The sequence below is a fragment of the Vairimorpha ceranae genome (genome assembly GCF_000988165.1).
Source record: "Vairimorpha ceranae strain PA08 1199 chromosome Unknown NODE_10, whole genome shotgun sequence".
NCBI classification, from domain to species: domain Eukaryota; kingdom Fungi; phylum Microsporidia; family Nosematidae; genus Vairimorpha; species Vairimorpha ceranae.
In genome coordinates, this window is record NW_020169305.1 from 15425 (window position 1) to 39902 (window position 24478).

General features: G+C 26.1%; 10 protein-coding genes across 10 annotated transcripts; 4 read left to right on the forward strand and 6 right to left on the reverse strand.

Moving 5' to 3' along the window:
- Window positions 1-220: 220 nt before the first annotated feature.
- Window positions 221-781, reverse strand: AAJ76_1000016205 (hypothetical protein; the record flags this gene model as incomplete). The annotated part of the gene is made up of 1 exon (XM_024473508.1): window positions 221-781. One exon carries the CDS (start codon window positions 779-781, stop codon window positions 221-223), a length of 561 nt encoding a protein of 186 aa, XP_024331606.1.
- Window positions 782-1579: 798 nt separating this feature from the next.
- AAJ76_1000017004 (hypothetical protein) lies at window positions 1580-2272 on the forward strand (the record flags this gene model as incomplete). Its single annotated transcript, XM_024473509.1, has 1 exon — window positions 1580-2272. One exon carries the CDS (start codon window positions 1580-1582, stop codon window positions 2270-2272), a length of 693 nt encoding a protein of 230 aa, XP_024331607.1.
- Window positions 2273-3459: 1187 nt separating this feature from the next.
- On the reverse strand, window positions 3460-4023 carry AAJ76_1000019447 (hypothetical protein; the record flags this gene model as incomplete). Its single annotated transcript, XM_024473510.1, has 1 exon — window positions 3460-4023. The coding sequence occupies one exon, from the start codon at window positions 4021-4023 to the stop codon at window positions 3460-3462; it is 564 nt and encodes a 187-aa protein (XP_024331608.1).
- A 1772-nt stretch (window positions 4024-5795) lies between these two features.
- AAJ76_1000021220 (hypothetical protein) lies at window positions 5796-6749 on the forward strand (the record flags this gene model as incomplete). Its single annotated transcript, XM_024473511.1, has 1 exon — window positions 5796-6749. The coding sequence occupies one exon, from the start codon at window positions 5796-5798 to the stop codon at window positions 6747-6749; it is 954 nt and encodes a 317-aa protein (XP_024331609.1).
- Window positions 6750-11809: 5060 nt separating this feature from the next.
- On the reverse strand, window positions 11810-12013 carry AAJ76_1000027437 (hypothetical protein; the record flags this gene model as incomplete). The annotated part of the gene is made up of 1 exon (XM_024473513.1): window positions 11810-12013. The coding sequence occupies one exon, from the start codon at window positions 12011-12013 to the stop codon at window positions 11810-11812; it is 204 nt and encodes a 67-aa protein (XP_024331610.1).
- Window positions 12014-15158: 3145 nt separating this feature from the next.
- Window positions 15159-15965, forward strand: AAJ76_1000030583 (hypothetical protein; the record flags this gene model as incomplete). The annotated part of the gene is made up of 1 exon (XM_024473514.1): window positions 15159-15965. One exon carries the CDS (start codon window positions 15159-15161, stop codon window positions 15963-15965), a length of 807 nt encoding a protein of 268 aa, XP_024331611.1.
- Window positions 15966-18749: 2784 nt separating this feature from the next.
- On the reverse strand, window positions 18750-19391 carry AAJ76_1000034815 (ricin b lectin; the record flags this gene model as incomplete). The annotated part of the gene is made up of 1 exon (XM_024473515.1): window positions 18750-19391. The coding sequence occupies one exon, from the start codon at window positions 19389-19391 to the stop codon at window positions 18750-18752; it is 642 nt and encodes a 213-aa protein (XP_024331612.1).
- A 1776-nt stretch (window positions 19392-21167) lies between these two features.
- AAJ76_1000036592 (ribonucleoside diphosphate reductase small chain) lies at window positions 21168-22145 on the forward strand (the record flags this gene model as incomplete). The annotated part of the gene is made up of 1 exon (XM_024473516.1): window positions 21168-22145. The coding sequence occupies one exon, from the start codon at window positions 21168-21170 to the stop codon at window positions 22143-22145; it is 978 nt and encodes a 325-aa protein (XP_024331613.1).
- A 46-nt stretch (window positions 22146-22191) lies between these two features.
- AAJ76_1000038323 (protein phosphatase type 2a phosphotyrosyl phosphatase activator) lies at window positions 22192-22899 on the reverse strand (the record flags this gene model as incomplete). The annotated part of the gene is made up of 1 exon (XM_024473517.1): window positions 22192-22899. One exon carries the CDS (start codon window positions 22897-22899, stop codon window positions 22192-22194), a length of 708 nt encoding a protein of 235 aa, XP_024331614.1.
- Window positions 22900-23050: 151 nt separating this feature from the next.
- On the reverse strand, window positions 23051-24235 carry AAJ76_1000039659 (hypothetical protein; the record flags this gene model as incomplete). The annotated part of the gene is made up of 1 exon (XM_024473518.1): window positions 23051-24235. One exon carries the CDS (start codon window positions 24233-24235, stop codon window positions 23051-23053), a length of 1185 nt encoding a protein of 394 aa, XP_024331615.1.
- Between the last annotated feature and the right edge of the window lie 243 nt (window positions 24236-24478).

Below are 24478 nucleotides of genomic sequence, written 5' to 3' on the forward strand. Positions count from 1 at the left end.
ATGATTGTATTTAAATACTTATAAACATCAAAGGGATAAAATCAATAGTTTTTAACATTTATGATTAAGCAGATAAAAATGTATATTTAGTAACAACATTAAATGTAGTTAGAAAAATATTTTAATGGCTATATTATATTAAAATGGAAACATAGTTAACTTTTAAACTAATAAAAGATGTCATCTATTTTATAAAAAAAAAATATTCACATATAATACTTTAATAAATTTCACTAAGACGTCTCATTGCAAGCAGATCTCTTGCCCTTGGTATCTTATTCTGCAATAATTCATCCAGCGTCAAAAGTTTATCAGCTTTAGATAAACCAACCAAATCCAGTAGATTATTATGAATATAAGAATCAATTAATTCCTCGCCCTTAGAGAAAATTATAAATTTTTGAGTATCAATACTTGAACAATCGGTTAATACGTACTTTTTGTCATGGTGTCTGTATTCGACACATTTACCCATATTTGTAATATGAAAAAGTTTTGGCGCAATCATTGTCAAAGAAAACAGCTGGTTAGGCCCGCCTTTTTTGTTGCTGTAAGTGAGTGTCCAGTCATTGTTTACACTCCATACAGAACTACTGTCGATTGGTCGAATATACACCTCCCCGTCCCTTTCTTGATCAATATAAAAATCTGTTCGTTTTGTTATAAAAGATGGTTCTACTGGTCTCTGGAATGGACCTTGTTCTGGGCCACTTATATACAAATCATCATTGTAATGTCTTATATAGACCTGTACAGATAGATTTATAAAAAATATGAACATGCCTTTTTTTCATGTTTTGTTAAATAAAAAAATGTGATACAAAAAATTAAAACGTAATTATAAATGTCTCAAAACATAAATATCAAATATCAAAAACAAATTTAGATTAAAAAATGCAAATAAATTTATAAATGCTTTTTTTGGTAATATTTTTTAATTTAGTGGATTGGTTTTTATTTTAAAGCTTTTAAATAATTGATAAATAAGCTTACACCAATCATAAAACATATTAAAAATATGACTTTTGATTAAATTATTTACATTTCAATAATTCTTAATGTTAATAAACAGCTAAAATTAGTGCGCCTAAACAAATGTTAATAGAGCACATCATGAATCATTTTAAATTATGTCTTTAATTAAAAATATGTTTACGTTTACATTAAAATAGTTTTAAATATTACCTAAATTGATAAAATGAGTGCACTTTGATCCAAGAATTTTTAAAATTTAAAATTAGAGTAGATATTTGACTTAAATTAAAATTGTTTATTATTTTTATTAACAACACTTTTAATACTAATTAAATAAATAAATTTTAATCTAAATAGATATCACTTATCAATTTACTTTTAATTAATTTAATATGCTTAATTAAAAGTATAAACTTTTATTTATTTTTTATTTGTTTATGACAACTTTTTAAAAATTAATTTATAACATTTTTAAACAAATACTTAAAACAATGATACTAAACATAAATTGTGCATAAAAAACGGTTTACATAAAATTTTTATTGTTTGTTGTTTTGTGTATTTAATTAAAATTAGTATTTAACAAAATAAAAATTATCCCCTTATGATTAAATTAGTATGTACTCTTGTTATTCAATTCATTAGTTGTAGTAGAAGGCAATGTTGTGGTCACCATCACTGTTTAGATAATCAGCCAATTTTAGTTAGGGCTTATGAATTGCCATCTAAAAGTCAAGTAGGGAGAACAGATTGTTTTGAAGGCCGAAATTTTAAAGATTATATGGATTCTACTTCAAGTTGGAACTTTGGTGTATTTTTCATGAAAACAATAAATTCAACAAATGAAAAAATATTTAATGCTGGAGAAATTTTAAAAATTATATGGGATACAATTGGTGGGCGTGATAAATCCAAATTGGCCCTATTTGTTGCTTCCAGCCTTCATAATACTTCTAATTATAAGGTATTTGAAGAAGCGGATAATTCGTCGGATCGATATAAGTCGAGGGGATTGTTAATGATTCGAGGAAAGGAAAATTACAAATTATTAAGCCATTTATCTGCAACAAAACATGATTACATGTGTGACCCAAAAAGGCTTTCTTCCGTTAATGAATTTGCAATACGTGATACTATTGAATTTTGGGAGTATAAAATGGAGCATAATTATACTTTTAACAATATGATGAAGTCATTTAAAATAAAAAATTGGATGGAAAATAGGTGGGAGACACCCGATATTAAGAACTGGAGAGAAATGTATGAAAAGCTGAAACTTGTATATTTTAATGAATAAATACGATTTATGTAGCTTTTTTTTCTAAATGAATAACTAAGTTGTAATTTTGTAAATATTATTTTCTGTACACTGTATTCTTTCAGTGTCACAATTTAAAAATTTGTACACAAAATACTGTATTTAACATTTTAAAAAGCTATTATTTTTAATTATGAACTTTTTTGCATTTTATAACATTTGATTATAAGAAGATGTTTTCTGTGAATACTTTAAAATTTTATATAAAAATATAAAACTATAAGTCTTTAATTTTTCTTTGACTCTAATAAAAGTTTAAATATATTTCTTCATTTTGTAATCTCAATGTTTTACTTGCAATTCCATCTTCTACCACTTTAAATCACATTTTATAAATTTAAAAATAAAATTAACTTTTAATTTTTATCTACAACCAAAATACACACATTTATTATTAATTTTCAAGATAATCGGAAGTTTAAACACATTAATATTTATAGCTGTTAACTCTTAAGACCATCACGTAGCTGCATTTATCTTTCATAATAAAAATCCTCTTGGTTATTTATCATCTTTTGTATTTATAAATTGCCTTAATGTTTTGTATAATATTACATTAATGCAATAAATTAATTGTTTTCTACTTATAAATTGCGTCAATTGCTTGTAAAAACAATATAATATCAAAAGTACTTCTTTAAGTAAACAACTTTTAAAAATCTTTCTTGAATTTTTATTTACGTAAATTGTAAAAAAATGCAAATAATCTCCCTTACTTTTTACAGATAAGCGTTTAAGTGGCACAAATTCTTAAAATGTTTTCTTTAAAAGTTTTTTTATATGCTTATGCTATGATGAGTAAGAGCATACAGCATAATTACCCATTTCAGGTAAAACTCCATTTTTTCTTTTCCTCTGAATACTATGTAAATTCAGAAAAAAATAATATGTATAAATAAATTTGGTGGAAAAGAGCAAAGAAGAGGGTGTTACTTATTTGACAATTTAATGATTAATAAGAACTAGCATTATTAATTACAAAATATAGTAGAATTTTAATCAGCTTATAACAGTTAGTAAAAGTATAAATACTAAAAAATTTTACTATAAATAAAATTAAAAATTGTATCGTTTGATAAGAAAACTTAATAATATATGTGTAACAATAAAATGTCTTAGAAAATATTTATTTAATAAATTTACGATATTAACACTGTAAGTTTTTATTAAAAAGTAGATCTAATACGACTTTTTTTAAATAAACATTTTCTTTTTACCTTACAACTAGAAGCATAGGTTGATTCGGAATCACCATAAATAGGAAAACCTTCGTTTTTAATTATTGCATAACGTCTTTTATAATTTTTTGACTTTTTGTATTCATAATGTGTCAATATCTGAAACATCTGTGCGTCAGTTTTAGCACATGCATCAAGAAAATATTTATGGTCATTTTTGTCATACGTTAAACAGCCATCTTTATATTTTATAATATAGTTTAATGGGCTTATCATTACAAACATGAATTTCTCAGTTAAATCGGGATTGTGCCATGAAAACTTTAATAAATTATCTTCAGGATCTACTGTTAATACATGTTCTGTGTCTTGATGTTTAAGTGTCATAAATCCATTGTTATCAACATTGGTAATAAAATCTATGCCATGAGATCTACTACAAGGTTTTGCAAGACGACCTGGCACACCTGGTAGTCTATCGCACACAAAAATATCGTTGTAAGCATTTTTAATATAAAACTGTGTAGTGTTTAAAAAAAAGAAGAAGAACATAAAAGATTAAAAATAAAATATTTAAGTAAGATTCATCCAATCAATAAATATGTTTTAGATAATGTCACGTATTTGTGAACTATTAAACAGTCATTGATTAATGTAAAACATGACTACTAGATGAAATTTTACTAAAAACTATCTTCTACCATGACGTGTAAATTTAATAAAATAACGTAGAATTAACAAAAGAAGTAAAAAAACATAACCACGTTTTACCATTAATATATTAATAATAAAAAAAATTGGCATTTTAATGGTTTATAAACATTCTTTTTTACTAAGGAAAATTTCTACAATACCTTAAATAAAAACAGTCATATCAACTTGCTTTATATTTAACAACACTACTAATTTGCCTTTAAATGCAATCGTAGAGCCCTTAGCACTTACTTGTTTTCTTAGTGTTTTAAACAATTACGATAAAATAATCAACCATTTTAGTACAAATAAGAATAAGATTCTACATAAAAATTTTCAGTATTGTAAGAAACACTCTAATACTTTTGTGAAACACATTTCCTAAATCTGCTTTCCTCTATAAGTATTGAAGTTGAGTCTTTGCTAAAATATTTACATTTTTAATTTTTTATAATATTTAATAGATCTAAATTGTATCATAAAAACAAGGATTAACAAAATTGTTGTTATTAACTTTAAATATATTAGGAATATGTAACTAGCAGTTTAAATTATTTTGTAAAGCTTTTCTTACTATAATTACAAGGGTGTGAGGCCAAAGTATAAATCTATAGAAAAGTTACAAATAAAAAAATATATTTCTAATGTTGAAATTATACTTTTCTTTTGTTTTTGTGCAAAATACGTAATATATAAGATGATCTTCCTTTTCTTTAGTAGATATTTAAGTATAGAAATAAAAGTTAAGCTTACTAAAAAATAATTTAGCTATCTGAAATAATTTAATAAATCAAAAAGCTTTAATTAAATTTTTAAAAATTAAAGATGGTCTTTAAAATATAATAAAATAATATCTTTTACTTTAGTAAATAAGAAAATAGTTCAGTGCACTACACAAATTTATAGATTAAATCTATATAGCAATCTCATTCATTATTTTAATCTGTTTTATTAGTGTCAAATCACTAAGTACTGCACATTAATAATATAGTATAATGCACGCCAAAACCATCTTTTAGCCATTCTTATCTATCTATCTTTTATTTTTGATCTATAATATATTTTCTGCTAATTAATTTTTTATCAACAATTAATGTTGTTAGAATAATAAAACATAAAATTTTTTTATATTTCATCTATAAATCATAGCAATTTAAAGGATATAAAGCCAATAACAACAATAATACATAATATCTAAAAAAAGCATTCTTTTGTAAAATTCTAAGAAATAAAGATTATTACAGTTAAAAGTACTTAAATCATAATTATCTTCCAATGAAATTTGCTATTTACCATAAAAAGCAAGTAATTTATTTTTTATTTAGTAAAAATTTCATTTATGTTTTTTAATTTAAGAATACTTTTCTTTAAAAATTTTTGCAAACATTCATTTTACTTAAATTTTAAATTAAAGCAAAAATTCTATTTTTGCTCCTTAGCATAAATACAGTTTAAATTTAATAAATAAGAAATTGTTGCAAATTAAATCACAAATTTTGTCAAAAACGCTTAAAATTTATAAAAATCTTGTTTTTTATTTAACAATTTTATTTTTTGTTGATCGTACAATTTTTAAAAAAATTATTAAAAAATAGATTAACTTTATATAAAAAAAATAAAGATACCCAACAATGCAATACTTATTGATACTTTTATCCCAAATTGTATGTACTGATGTAGATGTTAGTGAACAAGCATTAAGAGTTTGTGGGAGGAGTGTTAACCCAATAATAGGAAAATATGGTGGTGAGAGCAAAAGTCATCTAGACGAGCAATTAAAAAAGAAAGACGCAAAAATTGAAGAACAAAAATTAACTACTCAAAACCCTAAAAAATCAGAAAAGGAAAAATTAAAACATTATGGCAGACGTCTTAAAGACATGAAGAAAGAAAACGAAGAACTTAAAAAAGAAATTCAAGAATTGAAGGAGACAATGAATGCCCTAAAAGAGAAGTATGTTGATGAAAAGATTTTCCTTTTAAATGCGCTTAAAAATAAAGGTGAATGTATATATCAATATTTAAACATGTTAAAAGAATATAAACAAAGCAATATGAAAACATCATTAAAAGAGATTTTCATAAACGATAAACAAGAAAAGGAAAAACAATCTCCATCAAGTGGTTTATCAGATGAACAAGAAAAAGAAAGTCAAAGATTATTGAGCGATTCGTCAGATGAACAAGAAAATGAAAGTCAATTTTCATCGAGTGATTATTCAGATAAACAAGAAGATGAAAGCAAAAGATTATCAGAAATTCCTTCATACGTTAATTACAGCAGATCGCTTTCTGGTTCAAATAACTTGCAAAATACTAAAACTGGTAAAAATCTAGAAAATATATCTACATCTGTTTTAAAAACAGCAGATGGTGCATCTTCAAGCAATTCTAAGAAATTATTAAATCCAAAGGAAAATCATGATAAAGATTGTACTGGCGATTACACTTGCAATTACACTCACGGGAATGATGCTTTAAGGGATGTTATTAATAATAAAATATCAGACGACATTGAAGCGCTATATCAGCTCTATTGCAAAGTAACAGGGATTGATGTAAAAAAAGCAAAGAACAAAAAATAAATTTATTGCTTCCTAGTGCTATTCTATATTTTAATTATCAAAAAGCATTACTTCTAACTTTACTTAAACTAAGTTTTAAAAGCAAATATTTTAGAAAAAAAACAGGTAACTTAAATAGATAATAAATTGATATTACAAGCACAGAAAATTTCCAGTATATATCAACCTTGCATAAACTTAATTTAAAAAAGTGTTTTTTATAGTGTATGAGATAAAAAAACTAGAAATTGGGTATTGAACAAAAAAATTCATTTATAGTTTTTATAAATAAAAATAAAAAAATATTTTATTGGGACACCAAAGAAAAGCCACACAGCAAGTAAAAACCTCAACATCCAATAACTTGTGTTGCACACTAGCATATCATAAAGGCCTTGCTTGAAATTAGTTTTATATAAATTTTGGAAAAACAGACACTACCAATCAGACTTTTTATTCAGTGAGTGTCAAAACGTTAAGACGGGCCAAAATTTACTTTTATCAATTAAATAAACACCAAATAATAAAGATGGAAATATAAATCAATACCAAATAAAAATTTACATAACTTGTTTGTTTAGATTTTTTTTAATCGACATAATTATACGTCAATTATAAATTTATATTTTTTTTCAACAAAAAATCGCGTCAGGGCGATAAGACTCGTACCAAAATTAAGAAAAAAATATAAATAAAAAACACAATATTTTATTTTAGGAATTTAATTTTTTGCTTTATATTACGATTTAATTACTATAGAGGGTTTAAAAATTAATTTAGCTTTAAATTAAGCGCAAAAATTCCTATATTCAAAATTATAACTAAAAACATATGCTAAAATTATTGAAATAATCATAAATTTTCTTAGTACGATATATTGTAATATAATATCTGTAAAATATATATATTTAGGATATTTTAAGGTTTTTAAAAAAATAATTGTATACTGGAAAAATTATTTGTTGATATTGTAGCATTGTTAGAACGAGTAGTTACGTCTCGCCCCGATGCTCGGGGGTATGGTTTCAAATCCCAGCAATACGTATTCGCTAAGTAATAACCTAGCGTTGGCACAACAATTGTCATAAAACATTTGTCGTTAAAATCGTATCGTAAGCTCTTCTGTGGGCGTCAACTAAGGTTTGTAAATGTTTTTAAAGATAGATGTGTAGTAGAGGAGGCATAACATCTTTAAATCGGCACGACAATTGCCGTAGCCGTGAAAGCATTTGCAGGTCGTATTCGAAGACCTTTAGTAAGAAATTACATCCCAAGGACCCCTTGAAAATCCGTAGCAAGCTAGTGATCTAGCCTGGCATTTCGCGTGGGATTGTGCAAGTCCATCACGGTTTTAGGAGATCCATACCGTTTTATCTGACCACAATGTCTAGTAAAATCCTGGTCTGGTAGCGTATTACCAGTTGTCGGCTCTCTGAAAATCTTTACAAAGATTAATACATCTTTCTACCGTTGAGCGAGGCCCTTGTGGCATGCTAGCGCCGATAATGCGCTGTGTTGAAATTGAGGAAAGGGGAGTTTTCTAAGAGAAAGAGATTTAAGTCAAGTATAAATAAAAAAAAATATAACAAGAAGATACAAAAGATTAGCTGAGTTTAAAAATGTCGCGAGCCCAGCTGGGCTCGGTTTATCGGCTGGTTTTGTTTTGTCTGCATTATATTTTAAAACAAACCTATCCCAGCCGGGTATACATAGTTGGGGCCTTAATATACAATAGTTGAATATCAATTGAATGCAAATATATGCGTTTTGTTGCACTATTGGTTGAGTTGTTAATTTTGTAAGCTTTTGTTATATTTATTTCAGACGTAAACAGTTTATTTAATTCTTTGTCTCTCATTACCTGATAGAAACTTTAAATTAATATTTTACAATAAAACACGGATTTTTATTGTCAAACTTAATCAACGTTAGGCGCATGCTTATTTATGTTATTTATATTAATTCTTTAACATCAGTATGGCCTGATACTGACGTGCATGCATACCAAAATTTAAGTTTAATTTTTGCTAATTTAAGCAGAAGAAACATGCAATAGAGTTTATTTTTTAAATGTAAAGCTTATTATACAAGTTTTACTAACACAAGATAAAGAATTATGCTAAAATGAATCAAAATTTAATGATACATTTAATGCCCAGAGCAGAATTTTTTGTAAAGGTAATTTAAGTATATCATTGAGACATAAATGCTTTTACTGAAAATGCACCACTATAATAGGCTTGGATAAGTAAGTGGTTTTTTTTAAAGAGCAATATTTAGCAAAATTATACATTTAATTTAAACAACAAAAAGAATGCAATAAAAATTTAATTTATTTATTAAATACTATCTTTTCTACCAGATTCATACTAACTATTTCAAAATCATCATCTATGTTATTTTTAATCTATTGTTATAAAGAAGTTTCACTACTGTACCGAATTTGGAATAAAAAGAATTAAGCTTTGATTTTTTTGTCTTTATATTTATATCAAAGTCCTGCTTTATTATAGAAGTGTCGTTAATATTAAAATCATTAATACTATTATAAACACACTTTTTGTGCATTCTAGCTAAATATTTAGAACTAATCGAACAACATTTTATTGGATCTTCATTTTCACTGCTAGCGTTTACATTTTCATCATTTTCCTTTACATACTCACCTTTATTGTCAAATAGTACGGTATTAAAATTAATTTTATTAAAAAACAAACCAAATGGGGACTTATTTGTAGCAGAATGAACACCATTCTATACTCACAAGTCAATTTTGTAAAATAAGTGTTCATTTTTTATTATTTGCATTGTTTTGATTATACAAATGTTTTTGTAGGAGGTATCTTGTAAGAGTTTGATTAAATCTCTCAATTTGGCCTTGGCTGTGCGGATTGCCTAGGTCTACTATGAATTATGAGTATTTTTATCGGACAGGTTAATGCATACTTTGAATATATATCTATACCAGTTAAGATCGAAGCATATCTATCATTTTGACAAGCATAATTTCTCATATCAACAAGACTATTATTAACCTTTCGAAAGGTCGGCCTGCCAAGATGTGTTTAAATTTTTCTTTTGTTTTGAGAGGTTGTGCTTGTGCCCAAATATTGTACTTTGCACAAACCTCTCAAACAAGCGATCTTGATATAGAGAAATACAGTTATTTGTACAGTCCATATAAACGATTATGTCCATAATGATTTCGTCTGTGCAACGTCTGCACCTCAAGCTTCATTGATGCAATCATGTCCTCAACAAAAACCGTTTGAGGTTTCCATCTGCATTTTTTTCAAAAAAGTAGAATATCTACCAAAGTAAAATTTTCACACTGTTTTTTAAATCAATGCCTTGCCTGCTTAGTTCCTTCAATTGTCATTTCTTTCCCCCACAAATATTGTGGTAATCATCATTTGTTTTAACTCGTGCAATCATGGGATATAATTTTTTTAAAAAAAGATATTCATTCTAGATTTGTATTGTAATAAAATTTTTATAATTGTTTCAGTTAGACGTATTGTCGAATGAGCACTATGCTTCAATAAAGTCGTTATTCCCGATTCAAGTTGGAGAAATGACAGTATAATACTGTTGTTGATGGCGTCCGTTTTTAGTTAATATAATTTATGGATTATTAATGTATCCTCTTAGTATGTTAAATACAACAAAAAATGCTGGCACGAGCCCGATCATAAAAAATAGCAAGTAATATTAAATTATGGATGTGAAGGGGGTATATATTCTCCACTCATCATAACTAAGTAAATAACACGAAGTTCAAAATAAAGTTTGTAGCAAAAATTGTAAGTATATTTAAGGGTTATAATAAGAACAAACCGCACCCCGATCAAATAACGGCATAACAAATAAAAGAAAAAAAGTCAACTTCAGCTGCTAGACTCGGTTTACTAGCTGGGCGGGCTCCCGACAAGAAATAAATAACTGTAATGTAGAAATTAATCTGAAAAGTTTGTGTGTGCGCTTATGCTTATACAAATCTGATGAATTGAAATTTTCCAATAAAATTTAATTATAAATAAATTATTATATTATTTATTAATCTTGTCACCCTTTTCTTTTATAACATCAACCATACACTTTTGCATTCCTTTAATACACTATAGCAAATTCTCTAAAGGAATACCGGCCCATGTTATTAGTATTGTAAAATAAAGTTCTTGGAGCTCTAGGGCCTAAAACAGGGTAATTTTTGGCCACAGGGGGGACTATGAAATGAAAAAAAATGTTCTGAAATTTTCAAACTACTAAAATACTGATTATGTTAGGTAGGTATATTTTTATAAGAACTTTTTAAAAACAAAATATTTAGGTTTTTTTAAACAATAATCCAAGCAATTTTAAAAAGGCTCTGGCTGTGTCATCTCTATCATAACTATAAATGTTATTTCTTCCCCATTGGTATTCCTGAACGTAGCTAGGAATTGCAAACCCCAGAATACATTTTCTTGTTTTAATATCTCATTTGATTTTCTATAAAGTTATTATGGTGTTTTTTTTCATTTTTAAATCCTAACTCATGATTAACAACGATATGATTGCCTTTGATACTTACCACAGCGTATGGATAGGAAGCGTGGCCATCTGTTTTGACAGTAGAAAAAGATAGAGTATATTTTTTGAAAAAATTTTAAAAATGTTTTTTTTTTTTTGTATTTGGAACTATCTATAAAACAAGCTCAAGCTTTCGTGAAACTTTTTCAAAACCCCCCAATTCAAGTCCCTCCTTTTGTTTCATCATACTTTTCAAAGGGAGATTTGTGAGGCTTGTCTTTAATAATTATGCTTTCGTCGGACTGAACAGGATGATCGTCTCCCAATTTTAGCTTGTTCTTCTTATAATCTTCCGTAACAATATTGATTATTAGCCTTTAATTCTCTTAATGGAATTTAAGATACATTAGAGTTTTTGGCCATGTTGTATTCATAATTTTTTACAAGCCAAGAATAGATAATGAACAAATGTTCATTAATTTGTATTTTTGGGCTGCTTATTTTTAACCCTTTTAACAATAAAGTTGATTTTCTACAATTATAATTTATACATCTTAACCGATAAAAATTTACATAGATTTCATCATACTTGTGGCGGGAACCGCAGGAAGGCGGCCAGAACTAAGAAAGTTCTCCACAATGCTCGCTCCTGAAGCCAAACTAAATTGGTGTAACTTAAATGGTTTATTAACTTCATGGGGAATTGTGCTCTTGTGAGATCCCCTGTTGATCCTATGATTCTCTTGCTGTTGATGATTATGTGAGTTATTCATGACAGCGATGCCCTTCTTTTCATAAAAAATCTTAATAAAAGAATTATTCAAGAAAATTCAGAAAATAAAAAACATTTCATGTGGAATTAATACCACATTAAATAAAAATCATTAACAAATTTTATTAAAAATGCGGCCCTCCGTAAATTTCCAAAGTTAAAAGTGGCCCTCTGATAAAAAAGGTTGACCTTATCTAATTTAATTCGAACCATATGGCAATGAAATATAAAAGTCTTCCAGGTTCCGTCTGGTTGATTACAAAGACTAAATTATTGTATATTTATGTTAGAAAGTGTGAATGATTGGTTGAATAATTGTTTATAAAATTTAGCAATTGAATGTAAAATATTAAAAAAAAGAAGCATTCTTAAATGAAAATAAAAGAGAAGAGGAGAAAGAAATGATTTATACCACAGATCGGTATTGGCCAAGAGGTCATACCTAGAAATTTTCCAAATTTTAAGTATTGTTTTAACACGCTCTCAATATAGGACACTTCTGGCCTGTAACTTTTATAAGTAAGTTTACCTTTATTTAGTAAATTATATTGCTATTGGTATCTTACTTGAATTCTATTCCAATCTATATATTCTTTTTGGAGATTAAATATTTATATAAAATTCTTTTTCTAGAAAATTTATTTTTATCTAAAAACCAATTTTTAATTTTAAAAAATTTACAAGTGGTTATTATACCACAGGCCGCAATAACAAGTATCTACGTGTTAATATTCCGCATAAATTATTTTCATCTCTTCTTAAAAAATTTTAGTGTAAAATTTATTTCCTTATCTAACCTTAATGAATTATAAAACTAACAATAAGGAACACAGCCGCAGGGCCTTCCACAAAAAACACATTGTAGACCCAAAAGGGTAATTTAATTATCATAATTCAGGTAAAAGCTTACCACAGGCAGAATGACGTGCAGCGTTGAGAGTTTTCTTAGCTCTAGTCGCCTACCTGCCAATATTGCCATAATTTAATAGATATGTGTAAATTTTAATGCTTTTAAAAGTGCGTTAAACATTAAGCTAAGGAAAATTTAAAGAAAATATTAATACTGCTATTGAAGAATAGTCAGAAATAATTTAAACATTTTTTTTAGCAAAAGATAAAAAGAGTTAATACTTTAATAAAATATATTTTTTATGTCTGCATTTTTTATAGCTATTTTTTGTGCTTTGATATACCCCTTTATAGATAAATAACTAACAATTAAAGATTTAGATTATACTTAAATATTTAAGAAAACATTTTTATAAGTTTAAATTTTATCACGGAAGCAAAAATAATAAAACGTTATTTACTTTAAACAAATTAGATAACGGATCAGCACTTTAAAAAAATTTTGTAAAGCATTAGCTTTTTGCAGTTACAAGGGAGATAGGTAATGTAAACTTTTTTTATTTCTTGTTATCATTTTCTGCAGCCGCCAACCAATTAAATGCAATAGGACGATTGTTTTAATCATGATTAGTTTTGTGGTATAATACCACATGATGGTCGAAAGACCATGAACAAATTAAATTTATAATTGGTTCATAAAGTGAATGTCAGCAATCTGTAACACTGAACTAAGCATTTTAAAATATAATTGGTGGCTTTTAAAAGTAAATTATTTAAAAAAGAAATTATAAAAAACATATTCGGTATAAATCATTTAAATTATTTTAACCACAGGACCTAGAAACGGTTCTCAGCCCATAAAGACCGGGCTAATAATAACACACCTATCATTAGTGTGTTAGAATAATTTATAGGATGAACTTTATGCCATGGACTCACCTCAATTTTTTTTGGTCTTTTCAATAACCAATAGACCTCTTTTTATTAACTTAAAAGTAGTATAGGAAATTTTTTTACAAACATACATTTTCTATGAAACCTTTAAATAACAATAAGTCAGTCTACCCTTCATTCTTAAACAAATACACAATACCTGCGAGGTACGGTACTTTTGAAAACTCATTTGTGATTTTATTTATTGTGATTCTAAAATCCGAATATATTAAATATTTTAATTGAAACCATAATTTTTAAATTTGTAAAGGCTTATTGGAGTTATAATTGATGGAGATCACGCCGTGCGAATAATACATGGTGGTTTTATATGCAAAATGTGCGATATTACCTATATTTCTCAGCTTCTTCAAAAAGACATTCGTGTGAGTAAACAAGGTAAAGTTTAAGAAAATTAGAATACTAACTGAAAAGAATAAGAAAACCATGAGGCATTTTATAAAATTTTTAAAAATATACACGAGGCCTTTCAAATAATGTGCAATAATTTTAAATAGTATTTCGTACTTAAGTAAATAATCAAATAAATCAGTTCACTATAAATACTTATAGATTGGATCCATATTGTGATTTCATTCATTATTCTAACATGTTCTGTTAGTGTCAAATCACTACACATTAATATGGTATAATACACATCAAAAACTATTCAATATCTATCTACACTTTTGTTTTTGATCTATGACACATTTTCTGCTGATTAATTTTTTATTAACAATTAATGTTGTTAGAATAAATATAACATCATAATCTTTTATTTAATATTTACAAATCAAAGCAATTATAAAAAATATAAAGTTAATAACAGTAATAATACTTTATATTTAAATCATTAAGTAATTTAATAATTATTATTTATACAACGGGCATGTCAAAGCCATCAGCCTAATACTGCTGATTTGCGTGTATACACCTTTAATGTCCCACAAAACAGTCTTTTGTATAATTATAAGAAATAAAAATTATATATGTTACTTAAGTACTTAAAGCATGATTAACTTCAAATAAAATCTGTCATTTACTATAAAGAGCAAGTATTTTGTTTTTTAATTAAAATATAAAATTTCCGTTTACGTTTTTGAAATTTAAAAACATTTTCTTTTTAAAATTTTTGCAAAAATTCTTTTAAAACAAATTTTTAAATTAAAGTAAAAATTTCATTTTTGCTTCTTGTATAAATACGGTTAAAATTAAATTTATAGGAAATTGTTGCAAATTAAATCAGAAAATAATTTGAAAAAATGTTTAATTCAATAATTTAATGTTTTTTATTTAACAATTTTATTTTTTGTTGATTGTACAATTTTTAAAAAATTAATTTATTTTATATAAAAAAATTATAGATGTCCCCAGCAATGTTATGCTTTTTGATACTTTTAACCCAAGTTATATGTACTAACGAATATGTTAATAAACAATCAACAGGAAGTTGTTGGTACAGTGTTAACTCAATAACAAATGAATATGCTGGTATGTTTAATAAGGATCAAAACGAATGTTTGTTTCGACAATTACAGGGAAAGGAAGCAATTATTAAGAAGCAAGAATTAATTATTCGGGACCATGAAGAATTTAAGAAAAAAGAACACCATGAAAGTTGCGAACTTTTTTTTGTTCTGGGAGAATTAACTAAAGAGCTAATAAGTGGTGACCATAAAAAATTGAAGACAAAACAGAATTCATGTACATGTAGCAGGGAATCTGGTAATCTATCTAAGACTAACCGAAATGCGTTTAAAGGTAAAGATAAATATATTAATCGAACTCAAAACGACACAGATGAACTTAAACAAAGCAATGCAAAAGATGCATCAAAAGCGGTTGTCACGGACGATAAACTAAAGAAGGAAACACGACGTGTATCGAAAGATTCTTTAGATGTTGATGGTAGTAGATCGTTTTCTGGTCCGGATAATTGTCAAAATATTAAAACTAATGAAAATTCGGAAAATACATTTGTTTCTGCCATAAAGGCAGCAGATAATACATCTTTAAGCAATTCTAAGAAGGAATTAAATGAAGACCATACTAGCAGTTGCACTTACCTGTCTGAAGTTAGAAATTTTATTACCGATAAATTAACAGAACTCGATCCAGAGAATTCTTGGTTTGATTATTTTGTAGAAGAAAATTATGTTGAAAGAGAATAACTAAACAATTAAATTTATTGATTTCTAGTTCTACTTTATATTTTTATGATTGAAAATCATTACTTTTAACTTCATTTAAATTAGGTTATAAAGACGAATTTTAAATCGAAAAAAACAAATTAACTTGGAAAGAAAAAAAATTGTATTTAAATTTTATTTTTTAAAAAGGGCTTTTTGTAAAAATATAAATATTTTCGAGTAATCGCAAATTACGTTTTATTTAATTTCAATTCTTTTTCCAGTTTTAAACTTTTCAAAAAGTATTTAAAAAGTTAACTAGGATTTCAAAAAGGACAAAATTTTAATTTATTAAAATCTTTAATTATTAAATTTCAAACTATAACTTTAATAATTTTTAATCCTTTATATTTTACAATTAATCTAATCAAAAAAAAATTGTCAAATAGTTTGAATTATATGACCCCATAAAAATAAAGCATTTTAAAAAAAGAACAAAAAAACACAATAATAAAAGAATAAGATTTTTTAGGAAATTTTTAAGAGAAAATTAAGTGAATTAACACCCTGTGATCAGGTCGTTTGACCGATCTGAAGGGGGAGAAGGTGTTGAAAGAAATGATTTACTTAATGACTTCTGTTTCTCTAAACTTATGATACCCCTTTTAAGGACATTTTTCTTAAATGGTTTTTTAATTTACTTTTGAGAGCTTTCAAATAAAATTAATATTTTTATCAATTGATTTCGGCACTATTTAGGTGGCCTGAAATCCTTATCGTTTGTTCGATTTTATTTAACTTATTCTTTCAAGCGTTTTACAGATTGGCAGATCATTCAGATTGAGGGATTCTAATGGTCAGTGATGATTCATCTATTGACACACTCTTTCGAGATACTAATCTTTCCACATAAATTCTAACAGCAAATTTTTAAGTTTGTCTTTTTTTTTATTTTATACTGTTGCCTTGCCAAATATGGTTCAATGTGCCGCTGCTTTGCGTTCGCGCAATAGGATTAACAAAGTTTGTGGTGCAGTTAACTGCTCTATGCTCTAATCCTGTTTTAATATTTAGGATTCTGTAGGCACCCATTCACCACTACAACTTTCTGTGCATAGCTTACAAACACGCTCTATTATTGATAAAAAGTTATCAGCCGATCTATTTGAAGCTATTTTTATATATCTCTTTGCTGGGCAAAAATTTGTATCTACTATCTCTAAAGCCCACATTTGTGTATCAAAAATCTTACACTGTGGTAACTTTGGATAAGGTGGCCAAAACGGAAGTATTTCTCCAAGAGGAAGCAAATGAAGTTGTAATCTTTAAAACCAACTTTTTTATTAATTGTTGTATACATTTTTGTGGAAGCTCTCAATACTGTCTTTCGTGCTTCTTCATTTTTCCATTACCTTTTTTAAGAATTTTTATTTATAGAAAATAAAATTCTAAAAAATTCATTAATAAAAAAATAATATAAAAAGGAAAATATAAAAATTTATGTGTTTGGATACCACACCTACCAACATTATTTTTCTGTTTCTGGAAAAATAAAGATTCATTTATTTGACAAATTACGTCCTGTACACCTAATCTGATAGAACCTTGGTGCAAATTTCTCACCACAACATCCTGAAACGCCCTAAGACTTTTATTTAAAGTAGATTTGCTGATCCCAAAAATGTGTTTAATTTGACAAACATCTTTATTCTCTAATCACAATAGTACGACTGTCCAAATATCTCCCAAAATTAACAGAAAATTTCTTAATGCTTACGAGATTTTAAATTTGATGCACGTTGCATTTTTTTACATATACAAACCATTTCATCTATAGAGTTGCCTCTAAGTAGTTCGTTCTTTCATAAAAATGTTACAGGAAACACACTTCATAATTTTACACAAAAGATTCCACCTTTTAAAAATCAACATCTTCACATTTTTCCTTATATCTAAGTTGCAATAGTTGTTCAAATTTTGGGGCTATTATAATTTTAAGAAACTAAAAAAATCAAAAAAAATCTTTAACACTTCAAAATATGCTTGTTTTTGTAATTGGTTTAAATTTATGTGATTTGTATATTGTTTAAAGGCTTAAAAAATGCTTTTACAGATTTTTATAGACTATATCTGGTTGTTGTTAACCTATTGTTTAACAATTTTTTATCAATTTATTTTAAATGGTATATTCATGACAGTTGTTTTAAAATACGTAAATCAGGGCACAAACTAGCTTGTCTTCTACAATTTGTGAAACAATTGATAAATATAGGTTTTATTTTAATATTTTAAATCTTAAGAATGTTATTTCTTTTTATTCTAAAATTGATTTTCTTCAAAATATATATGACAAACAAAAATCCACCTTTAAATGTTAACAATATTGTTTTGATAAATCATCAGCGTATATTGTAAATTTTTTTAAAAATATAAATTAAAGTCTGTTGTTGAAATCATTTATTTTGTATCGAATTAAATGGTTAAATGTTATTTGTTAATATAAAAAAATTTTTGTCGTTTAATAAAAACATAGACCTTTCTTGGATTTGTAAAGTTTAAAAATAGCGTATTATTAAAAAATGTATAATAATTTATTTTACATTTTTCTTTTGTACAAAAATGCTTGTCTAGTTACAAAATAATCTGTATTCAAAATGAAATCTAACATTTTTTGTAATAAAGCCACTTTTTAGTTTATTAATTTACTACAAATGACAATTTTTATTATATGACCGATTTTTAATATAATATATTGTGTCAGTATGAGTTGTTGTACTATAAATTGCTTAAAAAGTAGGTTTTTAAATATTTTAAATGAATATTTAATTAAAATTCACCAGAAATGGTTTGTTTAGGTATTCGATGGTGGCCATGATGGTGTGTACCTCTGTGGTGACCCCCAGAGTGCTCATGAGAATGATGACGTCCTGCGTGGCGTTTGCTAGCAAAATTATACAGTTTCTTTTCCCTGTCAAATGGTGTGTTGATATGATCATGTTTTCCTGTCGACGAATCCTCAAGTAGAGAAGTGTTATGAATAGGATCTTCTTGTATAGTCTCAAATATACTAAACAACTGATTATTGTCCACACTGCACGTATTTAAATCATACTGATCACTTAGAGGATTGTATTCAATACATTTTCCGTTAAGTAGCAGCCTATACTTATTTTGACCAACATTTTCAAATTTAAATCTCTGATTGGATCCGCCATGAAACGTAAAGATTTTTACATAGTTTGCTGCACCAACATCCCATACATTGTTGTCTCTCGGTGACCTAATTATTTCTGTATCGTCTGTATTTTTTTGAAATTCAAAAAATGTTGCCATGTCTTTCGCACAGGATGTTATTTTTCTATTTATAACTTCTGATTCTGAGATATCGCACATGTATAAATCTGCTGAATAATGTTTTATATACTCTGTTCTTACAGCTAATAGGACTAGTAGTACTAAATTGATCATATATAAAAAATTTTTAAAGAATTTATACTTAATGTGAAACGTTTTTGCGTTACATTTAGAATACCAATAAATGTCAGGTTTTTAATCAATTAAAAATTTTTAATGATAATTTTAAGGTAAAAGGAACAAATAAATTTTATTTTTTAAATTTTAGCTTCAGTTGTCAAGATTTGAAATCTAATACATTATTACAAAAAAGAAATATGTTTAGTAATTATTTATTTATAATATATGTATAAATTAACTTTGATATCTTTATCAGTGCCGTTTAAAGTTTAAAACAATACAAAAGATAATCATTACTCAGAACTTAAACTTTTTGACATATAATGTGTTTGTAACCATAAAAAATGTTTCTACTGCAGATTGGACTTAGAATAAGTGATATCTTTTTAAAAATCAAATTGATGGCGCATTTTGTATGAAACTTTGTTATAAGTCTTTAATATTCTACTAGATTGCTTTGTTTTCAATTATTTTTTTATTTAATACCAATGTTTTAAAAAAAAATTACAAAGGAAGATAATTTTACATTTACAACCACATTTTTAAAATAAATATCTTAACAACGGAAGTTGTACAAATTAACGCTCTCATAGAAAACAATGTATAATAAATAAAATTACTGTTCATCACTTAAAGTTCTGTTTTATTCTACAAATGTATATTTAAGTAATATAATAATTTTTTACTTAAAAATTTGTAAAAAAATCTTTAATATAAGATATATTTAAAATCTTTAAAGGGTTGTACATAATATTATTACAAACAAAAACATACAAAAATCTTAAGAATGCTTCAGAAAGCATGAAAATAACTAGTGTCTTTTCTTAATGCTAACACGACAGCGAAATGAGATAACAGAAGATAATGAACTCGTTTAAAAAGTAATCTGGGCAGCGTAGGAAGAGTAAATGATTAAAATTAAATTATATCAAAAAAAGGAATGTATTTTAAACACAAAAAAATATAAAATAAAGATTTATATTTAATCTAATACATTATCAGTTATATAGCACCTAAATTTTTATTTAACAAATATATAAAAATTTTTGTCTTCTTCCTTTAGTCATAAAGTTTATCATATCCTTTTAAATACGTTTAAACCATTTGTTTTTTACCTTTGTTTTAATTAGTAGTTTCAATTTATTTTATTTTAAACATTTATAGAGACCAATAAATATCTATTGCATTTATTAAAAAGATAAATCATATATTAAATTAAGTATATTAATTTATCAACCATTAAATTAAATTTTTTAATCATAAATATAAGAAACACCAGTAAAGTCTTTTTTAAATATTATTTACTCTAAATTACACAAGTAATATATTTCTTATAGCATCTTATTAAAGGTTATTTATACAAAACACTAGCATGTCACACAATCTTTATCTTTTTATTTTTATCAATAAATATTTTACAAATCTAGTTATTAAGTACATACAGCTACAATTACTTAAAATAGATAGTTCTCTTCCCTATGTAAAGTTTATTTTGGATAAAATATAATCATTTTGTAAAAACGGATAATAAATAACTATTAATATTCTGCCGAGGTGTTATGTAATTAATTTAATATATTCTTTTTTCCTTTTCTTATCTAGGGCCAAGTTAAAATATTTTCTTGTTACAATATTTTCTAAAAATCATTTTGGCGGGAAAATAAAAAATTACAAAAATATGAAAATTTAATCATATCTTCAAATAAAAAAACTAACATTACAAAAAAATCAATTATAAAACTTTTATATAAAATTTTTCATACCCCCATAATGACAAAGGACAATCAAATTGAGCCTTTATTAAATCCAAATGAAGAAAGGTATGTTTTATTTCCTATTAAATATCATGACATATGGCAGATGTATAAAAAAGCCGAGTCATCATTCTGGACGGTAGAAGAAGTTGATCTAACTGCCGACAGAAATGATTGGTTATCATTAAATGATAAAGAAAGATACTTTATTTCAAATATTTTAGCATTTTTTGCCGCGTCAGATGGTATTGTTAACGCCAATTTAGTTGAGAGATTCGCTAATGAAGTGACAATATTAGAAGCAAAGTGCTTTTATGGATTTCAAGTAGCCATAGAAAATATTCATAGTGAGATGTATTCATTATTAATAGATGCTTATATTACAGATCAAGATGAAAAAACACATCTCTTTAATGCGATAAGTACTATTCCATGTATAAAAAAGAAAGCTGACTGGGCACTTAAATGGATTAAAGATGAAAAATCATCATTCGCGACACGCGTCATTGCTTTTGCGTGCGTAGAAGGAATATTTTTTTCCGGCGCATTTGCGTCAATCTTCTGGCTAAAGAACAGAGGTCTTATGCCTGGTCTTACTTTCTCTAATGAATTAATTTCTAGGGATGAAGGGTTGCATTGTGACTTCGCTTGTTTGCTAAATCAATATTTAATTAATAAATCGCCACACATTCTTGATATAGTGAAAGAAGCGGTAGAAATAGAGAAAGAATTTCTAAGTGTCAGTTTACCGGTAAATCTTATTGGGATGAATTGTAAGCTTATGTGTCAATATATTGAATTTGTAGCTGATAGATTATTAATTAATTTAGGACTTGAGAAATATTACAATACACTGAATCCCTTCGATTTTATGGAAAATATAAGTTTAGTAGGGAAAACCAATTTCTTTGATAAAAGAGAGTCACAATATCAAAAAGCCTTTGTAGGAATTGAAAATGGCAATGACACATTTTCGCTCGATGCCGAGTTTTAATAAAAAATTATTAATATAAAGTTATTTATATTGATTTTATTAATTATTATTGTATTAGATATTTTCCGTATATAAAGCTTTTAGTAACTACATGTCTTCTTAATACTTCTCTATCATACATTTTAATATAGTCATCAATATTCCGTAACTGTAAAAGCACTACACTTTTATTAATTAGACGTAAATTATGAAAAAAGTCTCCATTTTCTGCAACACCGAATACAAAAGGTAATAATTGATAATCATCCAACGACCAAGATCCTTTAGACCCGGCAGGTTCCAAATTAAACTTATTTATAAAATATTTTGATATTCTCCAGTATTGTTTGAATACTAAGTATATTTCATTGATACTTAAAATATTAGATTTATAAGCAACATAACAAAAACATAAAAAATTAAGTTCATGTCCTGTTCCGTAGTCTAATCTTTTACTGTTACCAAATGAGCTATGTAAATATTTATTTAATTCTAACAGATTATTAATATCCAATGTACTATTTATATTGAAATCAAAAAAGGAAGTAACATCAACCTCTAAGATTTTATTAAATACATCCTTAGAATTGGGATTAGCATATCTTCCTTTTTCATTTGATAGCGGTACACTATGAATAATATTATAAATATTTTCTAAAATATTAATTATATTATTATTTTCAATTTGCTTATCTTTTTGTATTGAAGATACAATATCATTAATAAAGATTTTGATACACTTGTACGATGGTGTTGAAAGAAAATCAATGTTCATAAAGGGTATAAAATAATTGAAAGGTTTTTAGTTTTTCTTTTAAATTCGAATTTTACAAAAGCGAAACCAAAAATTTAAAAAGGTTAAAAAAATTCAATAAACATTAATGCCTTAACACCAAAAAACACACAATAAAATAAATATTCAAATCCTATTTGTTAAGTAACAAATTAATTATTGTACCATGAAAATATAAATTATCATCCATAAGCCGTTCAATATTTTTAAAATTAGTAAAAAGTTCCTTCCTGTTTACAAAAAAGACAAAAAAATATATTTCCTCGTCTTTAACTTCTAGATCTATTATTTTCTGTAAAAAATTACCAGTAATTTTCATCGGTGTATATCGATTAGAAGTTTTAGATTCTTTAGTTTTTGATATGAGGGTGTTATATACTTCTTTTACACTCCAGTCATTCGTGTGATGCTTATATGTACCCATATATTTTCCTATAACAAAAGGATACGTTTTAATTAAAAATTTTAAAAAATCTATATTTTCATGTGTGTTGGTAAATATTTCAGTAAATTCATGTACAATTGTCTCTGTAATCTCATCAATCGCATTAAGTGACAATATCGCTCTGTAATATGTGACTTTCTTATTTCTAAAGTCCAAATCTTTATAATCTTCATGTTTACGGACAGATTTTATGTCTTCAAAATTAACGTATGAAATGTTACTGTCCAGATTGTAAAAACTTGCAGCATTTGTTACTGTATTAATGTTTTGTACTATGTTATTATTGTATTCTAGTGAATACACTCTCCTATTCGTTTGTTCTTTAAGTATAAACATCATATACATCCCAAATGCTTCTACATCCTCACTTGTATTAATGTATTGGATTATTTTATAGGGTAATCGTGCTTTATAAAACTTACTGAACACAGGAAGATTAAAAAGAAGAAGAGTAGCGTATCTATACATTTTATCTTTACAGAAATTATCAGTTAAAAATTTAATATAAAATGTATCTACCTCCATGTTATATGCAACAAGTCTCTCTGAGTATATTGGACATACCTTACTAGTAAGAATATTCACTACAACAAGCTTTTTTAGATTCTCTTTGTTTAGTGTTCCGATCAATTTAATAAAAAAGTTTTCTATACAAGGATCTTTTATTAAAGAGAAGGACGAAGCCAATTCGTTATCTATAAAATACTGGGTGCATACAGACAATGACTTGCCCTGCTCGTATGAAATGTACTCGTATATTGTATTTAAATTGTGGTTTATATTCTGCAAAGATAATACATTTGTTACACATATTTTAAACTTATAAACTGTATCAGGTGTCTTTCTAAAAGCTAAAAAATCTAATAAAGTCATTGAAGGGGTTTTAAAAATAAACTAAAAGAAAAGTAAACAAAAGATGTTTATTGACACAATTAAATTTTGTTAATACTATTTTTTAGATTTTCAAACTTTGTTATTAAATCTTTTTATAGATTTTCAAACTTTGTTATTAAATCTTTTTTAGATTTTCAAACTTTGTTATTAACTCTTTTTTAAGATTTTCAAATTTTGTTAATACTATTTTTTAGATTTTCAAACTTTGTTATTAAATCTTTT